The following is a 12,110-nucleotide window of genomic DNA, read 5'->3' as shown; positions in this document are numbered from 1 at the left end:
TAACCCATGGTGATGAGTTTAAGTGGCAGGAGATAAAAGTCTACTGACGAGGTCTGTAGCATTAAAGTCATGTAAGATACACTAAAGTGGGTGGTATTACACAAAGGTAGACAGAAGTAGCTTTACAATGATACCAAACAATTGGAATGAAGAGTGGCCTCGATATGAAAATATTTGCTCCATTAAGCAAAAAAATATATATATATATAAAAAAAGAAAAAAGAACTCCAACTTTTATGCATCTGCTCATGCAGGAGCCAAATAGCCAACGAAAAACGATGTTTCTAACACAACTAGACAGTATGTTATTGGAAGATCACCAGGAAGTTGGTGTTTTAGGATTTATTCAGAGACAGCTTTCAAAATGTGTTTATTACTCGAATTTCAGATGAAAATGACAAAAACCTCCAGTGGTTAATGTGTTAATTGGTGCATTTTGATGATGTCACCAAATCTGAATACTTCTTGCGTATTGAATCACTTGTGCATCGACATTGCACATAAATTACAAATTTAGTAATACCTTGACGATTTGAATAAGAAAAAAAAATTCCTTGTTAACACATTAACCCCAGCTGACGAGTTTAAGTAGCAGGAGGTAGTAGCCAAATGCCGAGCTCTGTAGAAAGGTAGACAGAAGTAGCTTTACAATGATACCAAAAAATTGGGAATTTCTACAAAATACAGAGGGAAAAACCTCATTTTTTGGACCTGATTTTTTTCTATCAAAAATTCGCCCGTGGTCGGAATCTGATTTTGTGTCCAGATTTTAGACTTTTGGGTCTCAGATCAAAGGCAGACTGGTATGAGCTGCAAACAGACAGATGAACCTTTGCAAAAAGTATGAAAAGATGATATTTGGAATAAAGAGTGGCCTCGATATGAAAATAATGGGTCCATTAAGCAAAACAAAAAACAAAACGAACTCCAACTTTTACCCTTCTGCTCATGCATGAGCTAAATAGCCAATGAAAAATGATGTTTCTAACACAACTAGGCAGTATGTTATTGGAAGATCACCTGGAAGTTGGTGTTTTAGGACTTATTCAGAAAAAGCTTTCAAAATGTGTTTCCTACTCGAATTTCAGATGAAGACAACAAAACCCTCCAGGGGTTAATGTGTTAACACTTTCCCAGATCCAATAATCTGATATAGTTCATAGCTTTAAAAATTATTGTCATTGTCTCTATCATCAGCTAGTATTTGCCAAAAGAAATCATCATCTGAAAAAGAACCACATCAGAAATAAACCAATGTGGTGCTCTCTGGTAGCTCTGTCGCAGAATAGAAACCGAGTGGGTTTTTGGACTAAATGAATAAGACAAACACAGTGTGAGAAGGATGGAAATTTATGAAATGAATTAATAAAGAAAAATATATGATGTAAACATATAATGATTCTCTCGCGCTCTCAACATACGATTGACTCAAATCACTCTACACAACATTCACACATTGAAAATAAATCAAAACTATGAAATCAATATGAAGTACAGATCTAAGAAACTTCATGGACTGCAAATACGTTTCAAACAGTATTATACCAACAAGAGAGATTCACATAATCTTAAATATGAACTCCAATTAAAATTCAAAATAATCTTATGAACTTAACTAAGATTCAAAACAATCTTTTGAACACAACTAAGATTCAAAATAATCTTATGAACACAACTAAGATTCAAAATAAACTTATGAATACAACTAAGATTCAAAATAATCTTATGAGCATAAATATGCAATTGGAACAATAATTGAACCAAACATATGCTTCTAGACCCCTTGTACAGTCGCATGATTCCTTGGGTTGGCCCACACTCTTATCAGCAGAATGTACCCTTTATGGATCCACCACATGTACAGTCATATATATACACACGTACAGACAGCATACAACACCCTTTTGAATTTGCTACATCTACGTCCGTGGCACAGACATACGTACATACATACATACGTATCAACAGCATGCAGCCTTAAATACTCTGGAAACTCCAGACAGCTCTAAACAACTTTAGACAGCTTCAGCCAGCTCTAGTCATATTTACAATCACAATCACAGTGACAGTCACAATCAGCTACAATAAAACCAAATTGGTCATAATAATAGTTTCTGTAAAATCTCTAGATATATGCTAATACATAAACCTCTAACAGTGACTTGTAATTCAAAGTTCAAATCTGTGTTGTAACAAATGCATTATTACATGATAAGACATTACAAACCGAATAAGCTTCGCATATCAAATGAAATGTAAATTTAACACTTACCCCTATGGCTGGAGAACAATGGAGTGCATACACTCCTTGACATGATCTAAAATGACCAGTGTCAGTTTAGAAATCGACCTTACTTAAATCCATAGGAGAGTGAGCAAAAGTCAGGGTAAAATACCTGTGCATATCATGTTATTAATATTCCTTCGTCACAAGTAATTTCTGGCGAGGTACATGTTAATACAGTCGCTTACCTGGAAAAACACATATTCACCCTAGATAACGTTGTACGCATGTACAACGAGAAATAGTCAAATAGTTCTAAGGCAAAACCAAGTTTGGGTTATTTTTGCCTAATTCTGTGACAAGCTCGTATTTTAAACATGCATTTGTGAAATTTCCTTGATGCAAGGTTAAAACTACAACAGAATGTTTTATTTTTCCAGGGCCCAATGTGCCAATCAAATTTAGTTTAACAGTCACTGATGTCAAGCTAAAGAACCCAGATGCATAAATAATCACCTACCTGAAAAGAAACCTGAAAACAGTTGCCTACCTAAAAAAAATTTTTAGTGTGCAGAGTACATTTTTATATGCATAACATCAAACTAATTTCACACAAATTTTGCATAATTCCAGCATTCACATGCCCTAGCAATATCTCTAAATTTGACACCGTTATTAAAATCAGATTCAAATATAGCTTCAAGAGTGGAAGTAGCTCAATGAGATGTCGTTAATATGAACAGATGCATGGATAATGCTCACTTTGTCCAGGATCTTCAATTTCTGACACTGAGACATACCCTAAAGACACTTGACCTTACGGTTAGGTGAGCAAAAAAATAGCTTGAGATCATTGTGAACACTTGCATAAAAAACTTTGGTTAACATTTTTGGATACTGATCACTTGTTTATCTTCCCTAGATTTTATAATTTTCATACATACTATAAAGTAAAATGATATCCTGGTCATTAAATTATGTTTTTGCAGATTTGTGCAATTTGGAAAATAATATTGTACATAATGGAATCAAAATCACCAAGAAAGATTTTCTCATATGTACCAAGTGAACAATCCTTTCACAGTACAGGAGAAGAAATGACTGTACAAAAGAATACATTTTTAATACAGGTGTGATACCGTTCATACATCTTCCAATATAATTTGTATTAATGTATCAACAATACAGATGTAAAAGTGTAATTCTCATGTGTCCATCTACTTGATCACCTTTATTCTACTTATTTGACTTCAAAACTTATTGCAAAACTTATCCAAGCAAATCACGTTTTAGAATATTTAAGAAAGGCTCCATGCATCATACTGAACAATGAAGATGTAAAGCAAGAAATCTGGGATAGAAAATAGATGTTGTAAATTTTATATTGATGCTTAGGACTGCCAAAATCACCAATGCCTATATAACAGTTTGACATTAATTAATTACAATTCAAATGCAAAAGGTGATCCAGAATATTTAGACTTTTGAAAGCATTTGCTTCTGATCTAAATATATGAACGTGTAAAATTTGTATGGTTTCAAATTTGTTAGCTGTACTGCAAATTCCATCCACAGTCCAGTAATGGCCGTCATATTTCACTACATATTCCTGCTAATATTTTCAGGAGTTTTGTAAGACAGCAACAATGTGAAGGTTATAAGATGCCCATCAAGTGCCCATGAACACGCCAGGGTAACTGATCTGTGCTGATCAGTAGTCATTCTTAATATACAAATAGTTTACTTACTCTTCCAATCAATTGTATAGGACGCTACATTCAGCTTTTTGTTTTAAAAGGAAAAAAACTAATATTTTTATCTTGCCCATGTGTCAATAATTTTATTTGGTAATAATTGAGCATACAACTAAAGGAAATATATGCCAACTTAACGATATAATAATTAGTGATTACCTGAGGTGACTGTGAAGGACTCGTCTCCAAACTGATGGCTTGGTTGCTTCCATCAATCATCAACTCAGACTTCAAATCTTCCACAAAGAAAAGCAGATCCGCATTAAAATAACTATTTTCTCAACATCTACCTGAAAAATATCTGTACTAAGTCTTCCAACATGATTCAATAATAGAATAAATATGTGACAATGGAGATCATCCAAACCTCCTATTCACCTCATTACTCTCTTCTGGTTTATCACTGACCCATCCTAACCCCAATCCAGACCCCCATGCTCAGTGACAATGTGCTTATTCTCTTTTCGCAAAATGGCCAATATAAAAAATGTACAAAATTATTATGTTATTTGCCCATTCGTGTTTTTCTATACTTAGCATAAAAATGATTTACAGCAATACTACATCATGTACTAACAAATGTACTATTTTTATTTATATTTATATTTATATTTTAAATATTATCTTTTAAATAATGTAAAAATGTTTTTCCACAGTTTTCATGTTGAACTGTATTGCTGTTTAGATTTTTTTACATTTAAAACAACGGTCACTTAAAGCAACTGACTTTCTACTGGGCGGCAAGAATTTCCAGAAATTCAAAACAAGACCATTTTTACTTTTTAACTGACAAGCCTTGAAACCATCTCTGATATTCTTCAGTAATGAAAGGATTTTCAAATAGACTGTGGTGGACATATTGGATGTCAGACTGGCACCATTTTCATTTATTTCAAGTAGACTTCATTACCAGTCTTTTGGTTAAAACCTTATGTCATACTGATCATCCATTCAAGGGAAGCAGTAACAGGAGGATTTTCACAACAGCCATCATGGCAGCCATATGGAATGCATATCAATTAGTGATAAGATTTTCAAGATGGCTTTTGTGGTAGCCATACAGGACTCCAGATGAGCACCATTTTCATTTAGGACTATCTAAACATCAGAAGTCATTTAATGAAAACCCCATGTTGATACGACCATTGATGTAGGAAAAGTTCTGACAACATTTTCAATAAGGCTGCTGTAGTGGCCATATTGGATGTGCAAGCAGCACCATTTTCATTTATGAAGTAGACCATGGGATCTAAAGTTTCATGGCAATCCTCCAAGTAGTTTAGTGGAAGTAGTTATAAGAAACATGAGCTAATGAACGGATGGATATCAAACATTGGATGATGGACATAAAAAAATATATGATTTATAGAAAATGGTGGACAGACAACAGACCATACAATAAGCTCTTCTGGTCTATGACCAGTAGAGTTTAAAAAAAGCAAGGTAGATGGCCCATAAGATTAAAAATAAATCTTTAAGTTACAATTTAAATAATAATGGATGCAAAAAGGCATGTAACTGACATTTTATTTGATAAAAAGAAACAAGTCATTACTCCCTTTTTCATAACTCATAGGGAATATGACAATTTATTTTGTGGTCAGTATCCATATATAAAGAATATTTATGTACTGGACAGAAACCAATATGTTTACTGATATAGACCACAATGAATTTGTAATATATTTAGGCAAACATTGTTTGAAAATACTTGTAATATGCAAATATGCTGCAGTAGTAGACAAACAAAATTACTTTTTCAACTACTTTTCTGTCCTTTATTGCTCAATTAAAACAGCGAATACCTTGTCCACCAACTCCGCCATTCTCGATGATGTCAGGAATCTTTTTAAGAGTTTCTTTGATTTCAGCAATGTCTGCATTAGTTTTGCACAAACAGTTCTTTATGTTTACTCCCTGCTCTGCAGTTTCTATCAACAAAAATGAGAATATATGCCGTTATTTTGGTAGATGGAATACTTTTACTTTACTTTGCAGAACAAAGGTTTGAAAATAGAAACATTCTGATGATATGCTGCTTAGATGTACCTGCTGAAAATGTTTAAAAAATTTTAAATTCTGAGGAATAACAAGATTCTTTGCTCAAAATTTCATATTTTCCACTGATTGTTTTAAAACAAAATGAGAAAATCAAATATCACCCAGTTTGTGCCTAATTATAACATGATTGAAAGGTGACCTATATCTATCTATGCTACTTATACGGATTTCATGGAAATATTTTATTCTTTAATGCTCATGTTGAAAAAAGGAATAAATGATAACAACACAAGGCTAATTTCTTTCTTTTTGTTATCAATTTAGCGTTTTATTTATCTATTTTATTGTGACGTGGAGGGGGGGACAAGCACTAATGCAATACAAATTTATGCAGTTTCTTAAGTCTTGGGACATATGACCAAAGTAAAAAAATGTTTCACTATAAGTTCTGGGACAGGAAAAAATATAACTATTTTATCGTGTCCCAACATATGCAGTAAATAGGGTAGTCATATGTCAAGTAACATACACACACATACACACACACATTTTGCAAATCAGTCAAATAGTGTATGTCCTATTATTCACATAAAGGACCCGTTTTGGAATACATGATGTCCTCTGATGTAGATCACTACCACCAGCTCTTCTTACTCTTTCCACAGAAAAATGAACATGGCTAATTATAATCACAAAACAAGGGAAATTATATTTATGGTTGACTATATACTGTATGAAAAAAAACACTTATTAACATAAAACTTAAAAAGTAAAATAAAGAAAATTATAATAAAGGTTTTGAAAAATGTATCACATTTACACTTACAAATATATATGAGTACACCCAGTTTTTCAGCTTTGAAACTGTCATAAAAGGAGGGTACATATACATAGCATGGGTTTCAAGAAGATGAATAAAACTTCAAATTTTTACTTTAAAAAAGACTAAAATTATTTATTTTAATATGCTGGATAAAGTTTGGTTAAATGCCTGTATTACAACTATAAATGATAGCACAATCATAAACTGGCTCCTGAAATTTTGCAATAATTTCATCTATTTCTCCAAGCTTTAGTGCCAAAAAGTCTTCCTGAAGAAAAAAATATCTTCTCAATATTTTAAAAAAGACATTAGCTCATTAGAAAGCGGACAAATGTTAATCTAATTACATGTACATGTATTATTGATGCAAACAGCAGCTCCAAATCACTCCCACATACACAACCCAATATAATGCCAAAATTATATGTATTACAGCAGTACTGTTGTGGACCAGTGGAACTATAAGTTGAAGGGTTGGACAGATTAGCTATTATAATTGAAACATACAATCTGAACTCTCTTTTTCTGATCTGCAGTAGTGCAAAGTCAACAGTTATAAAGAAAATTTTCAGTTAAATGTGGGTTTATTTGATATTATTATTCCTGTCTTTTAGAGAGATGTGATGTGATGTGATTTAACAATTTTTCAGTCATATCGCTACGATGTCTGCAATGTGGCAGTTTATAGTGATGTCTAGCACTGGGGCATCATGCCGCAGACATGTAGCATGATGTCCCACCCAGTCACATTATCCTGACACCAGGCCGACCAGTCCTAACACTAACCTCTTAAGGCTGAACGCCAAGCGAGGCAGCTGTTAGTACCATTTTTTAAGTCTCTGGTATGACTCGGCCGGGGATCGAACCCACGACCTCCTGCATCCGAGGCAGACGCTCTAACCACTAGGCCACCAGAGCGGTTGTCTTTTAGAGAATGACTCAACTGTTTTCATGGACATCACTTTTTACCCATGCAATATCAACTGGTTTACTCCTAAACTGGGTCCAGGCAGTTATATATACACTTGTTTTAGTGTTCATTGCAAGTACATTACAAGATCAATACCTTTTTCTCCTGTAAGATTTTCAGCTGAAGTATTTGTCAAGTCTAAATACAAGTTTTTTTCACCAATGTCTGATATACGTATTTTATTGTTGGTATTAAAAAAATCAGACCCTTTGGATATGCCTAGCAAATAAGAATGTTTCAGTAATACAGTGTCTGCCAAGTATGTGTGAGAGTATGAGCAAGAAATTAAGAGCAGCAGGGGGGGGGGGGCGAATCCGACATTTTGTCCAATCGTCATTTGGCTTAATTAATACTTTCTGCACTCAGCGGATCCGGTGTCGTCAGCGCCCGGTAAAAAAAAAAACGACGTCGTCGTCGGGGTCGTCCAATCGTCATTTGGTTTAATTAATACTTTCTGCGCGCCGATCCCAGCGTCGTCAGCGTCCGGTAAAAAAGCGCGACAACCGCGTCGATGTCATTGCCCCCCCTGCTGCTAAGAAGTTATTTACAACGAAAATTAGTTACAATTTAACCGAATATTTGGTCAAGTCCGATACGATATCGTGTCCGAGGATCATGTAAATTTATCGTTACAAATCCATGTGGGGTCGACTGAGCATGACTAAAAAAGTTTCGAAAACCATTAAAGTCCATGTCACCGCCGCACCATGTCTGCCAAATATTTCGTAGCGTGTGTGTATCAACGCCGTTGAATACAGCAAGAATATTACAGTTGTCTCTGATTACTTTTGGAATCTGAGTGTATCGTTGAGTGACACATATCACGTCGGTGTTTTTATGCCTGCCTCTGGAAAATATCCTAGCTGGGTTTTTTTGATTGTCTAACATAACATCATCGTACACGACTAGATTGTTAACGTCGCCATCAATATCATCAATACCTGGTGCATCACTGATATCTGTAATAAACTCAATAACATTTTTTTCAGCGATCGCTGATGCATTCTCGTTAAAATCTTTCAACACCTCGTAGCATCGTTGATCATCCACGCTAGGGGCGATTAAATACAACTTATCCCACTTCATCCATCTCATTATTAAATTGAGTAACAATTGCGTCTTGCCGGATCCAGATGGTCCGATGATAATCATCCGGATCGAGTTTGGTAACGCTGCAACATGCTTAACTGGTTCTCTCGTTTTAGTCGCCGAAAAATCAATTATATTCATATCTCTATACATAAATTATGGATCTATATTGTGTGAAGTGTAGAGTGCGTACTGGCACAAATGATATGACAACCGTTACAACAAGAAATAACAGATCGGCGCTTACTGGTAAGTGTGTCCAATGCGGTACAAAGAAATTTAGATTTATTTCTGCTAGACCCGGGGATGCTTTAAAAAAAAGCGAGGAGGTGATATTGCAGCCAAGTTATCAAAACTCCCCGGAACACCGTGGGCAAAGTATCCAGGAGAAAAGCACCTCCCAGGATATAGCTACTGTGGCCCCGGAACACGATTAGATATCAGACTCGATGATCAAAATCAGCCCAAACCCGGTGAGTATCCAATAAACGCTATCGATAAGGCGTGTCATGCTCATGATGTTGCTTACTACAAAAGTAGCGATCTGCAACAGCGTCATATTGCGGATGTAAAATTAATTCACGCGTTAAATGCTATTCCTGATAAATCATTCAAAGAAAAATTGGCTTCATGGTTGGTAAAATCGGCTATGAAAGGTAAATTAATGATTGGAAGCGGAGCTTCTCGCTCTGGTAATTGAAAACGCTAGCGTTTATAATAACAACATGGAATCCATCTATTATTCTCCGAGAGGATACTGGAAGGGGAAGGCCGCAATTGGTAAACTCGCAAGCGCTGCAAAGGTAACAAAGGCCGTTGCGGCTAATTGCTTATCCAAACAGGCTATATGGCAAATTTATCTACCACCGCCTAAACAAATCAACTTCTCGCGCTTTGATGTCAGCGTACCTAATGAAGTTCATCAGGCTGATATACTATTTCTGCCGCATGACAACGGTTACAAATACGCGCTAACCGTAGTTGATGTTGCGAGTTGATACAAACAAGCGGAGCCGTTAAAAACAAAGTCAGCAACTGAAGTAGCCGATGCGTTTGAGCGGATTTACCGAAGGGGTCCTCTGCGCTGGCCAAATCTATTACAAGTTGATCCTGGCAATGAATTTCGCGGCGCTGTTTTATCAACGCTGAAACATCATAGCGTCGCGATACGACGAGGTCATACTGCGCTACTTCGTGATCAGGCAATTGTTGAACGATTCAATCGGACTCTTGCTGAACGGTTATTTGGATATCAATACGCGAAAGAATTCATCCAGGAAAAACGATCTCGTGAATGGGTCAAAAGGTTGCCAGGCGTAATTGCAGCGTTAAATAACGAGATTACCCGAGCAATCAACATGAAGCCCAGCGACGCGATTAAATACGAGTACATACCCGGAAGATCAAAAATAGATAGCGTTTCCAAGCCGATTCTCGGCGATGTCACTGTTAGATATCTGTATGAACCAGGAGAACTTGAAGGCGGTAAAAAAAGAGCTACTGATCCTATTTGGAGTGTTACCACACATAACATATCAACGATAACACGATCAACTGGTAGACCACCGATCTATAGACTGGATTCAACTGCCCCACAGCGGGGGTTTACTCGCGAGCAACTACAAGTGATACCTGACGATACTCAATTGCCCCCGCGTGGTCTTAACTAGCGCCGTTGCGTCTATTGCACTCAAGACAAGTTAACCTTACATTGTTTTTGACATGACCGAGACTGTTATCGATCCTGTCCACGGTAAATTGGCGAGCGTCTTTATCCGAATAACGCCAGCGCATTACACAATTGCAACTCGCGCAGTGATTATTCTGTTGTTGTCGTAACGCAATTATTAATTCGGCATCAATATCAAAACGCCGCTGTTTTTTTTTTATCCTGTTGGCGGTAACCCGAGAGTTTTCTATCAATGACGCTAGCATCAATAATGTCATCGTTGTCACTGGCTTCGTCAATAACAATTCTTCGAAGCTGATTCATTCTCCGTACTCGGGACACTGCAAGATAGACTAGATTTGACCATTCGATGCGATTATCAACCATCCAAACAATTGTATCCGTGATGGTTAATCCCTGCTAGGAATGTATTGTCGTTGCGTATCCTAGCGTCCACGGGGATTTATCAGCACGTAGCGCGTCCTCGACGACGCTGATATCAACCAGCACAATATCATTCAGCACAAGAATTTGTTTTTTTGTCCCTGACGCTGTCGGGCCCGGGATTTCAACTTCAATATTCTGCCGCCGTGTGTCCTCGGGTCTATAACATAACGGCACTGGGCGCGTTGGAAACTTTTCCTTATGCAACGTAAACAACCTCCGCTGAAGTGTGTCTCTGACTATCTTTCTACTCGCTGCAATCAAATCGTTTGGTCTCCATGTTTCCCAGAATTCATTTAACGGCGTTTCCGGAATCACCTCGCGGATTATTTCACATTGAACTCTATCCGGCTGTAATCTGATTAATTTTTTAACCTCGCGCAGTTGTTCATCAAGTGCTCGGTAATCAGTATCGGTTTCTTCATAATAGTCCACAAAACCCTTTAACCAATCATGTGGACCCTCGCCGACAAATGGTGGTGGTTGGCCATGGTCGCCACACATGATTACCGCTGTATTCGCGCGCAGCAACCACTCAAGAAACATTTGTAAAACATCTAACGAAACAGTACATATCTCATCCCAGATGATAACCTCAGGAATAAATTTTTCCCCCATTCGATCAGGAGTCCACTCACCGCCGCTGTATCGAAAAAAGCTGTGATAAGTAACGGCGTCAACATTTCGTTGTTTTATCTCTCGCGCTAGTCTATGGGTCGGTGTAAGCACGATTATACTTGCCCGCGTTCGAAATAATTCAATTGCCCGAGTCGTCTTTCCTGACCCGCCACAGCCGCTTAAATAAACTGTTTTGTGTCTACAAATTGGATCAGAACACGGTGGTGCATTAGACCATTCTGACAATTTATCACCGCGTAAGTAATTATTTTCAACGGTGACATTTGCTGACGGGGAATAATCGCGTCGTATTTCATTTTTAATTCTCCATATACCCCAACTCTCGTCCGGACTAGTAAACTCGGCTAAGTTTCCCTTGTACTTTACGTCTATGTAAAATGAATCAACGGCTACTCTAACCGCGGTGTCGGGAAATCTATTTATCATCGAGAATAAATTGATAGCGGTGTAACCCAGCATAGACGCCCTCAAATGTGGATACGCGGGGCTGTCTCCAT

General features: G+C 36.9%; 1 protein-coding gene across 1 annotated transcript in view; it reads right to left on the bottom strand.

The window, feature by feature from the left end:
• The window catches only part of LOC149796501 (uncharacterized), a 74,765-nt gene that overhangs the window by 21,609 nt on the left and 41,046 nt on the right, over positions 1 to 12,110 (bottom strand). Inside the window, exons 4-5 of the mRNA XM_089960234.1 lie at positions 5,784 to 5,909; positions 4,138 to 4,214 (exon numbers count right to left, since the gene is read on the bottom strand). Coding sequence (XP_089816360.1) covers positions 4,138 to 4,214; positions 5,784 to 5,909 — 203 coding nt within the window. The remainder of the gene's footprint in view (positions 1 to 4,137; positions 4,215 to 5,783; positions 5,910 to 12,110) is intronic.

Source organism: Sinohyriopsis cumingii, chromosome 6 (genome assembly GCF_028554795.1).
Source record: "Sinohyriopsis cumingii isolate HCF-2022 chromosome 6, ASM2855479v2, whole genome shotgun sequence".
In the NCBI taxonomy this organism is placed as follows: Eukaryota; Metazoa; Mollusca; class Bivalvia; order Unionida; family Unionidae; genus Sinohyriopsis; species Sinohyriopsis cumingii.
This window is presented reverse-complemented; position numbering and strand designations above follow the sequence as displayed.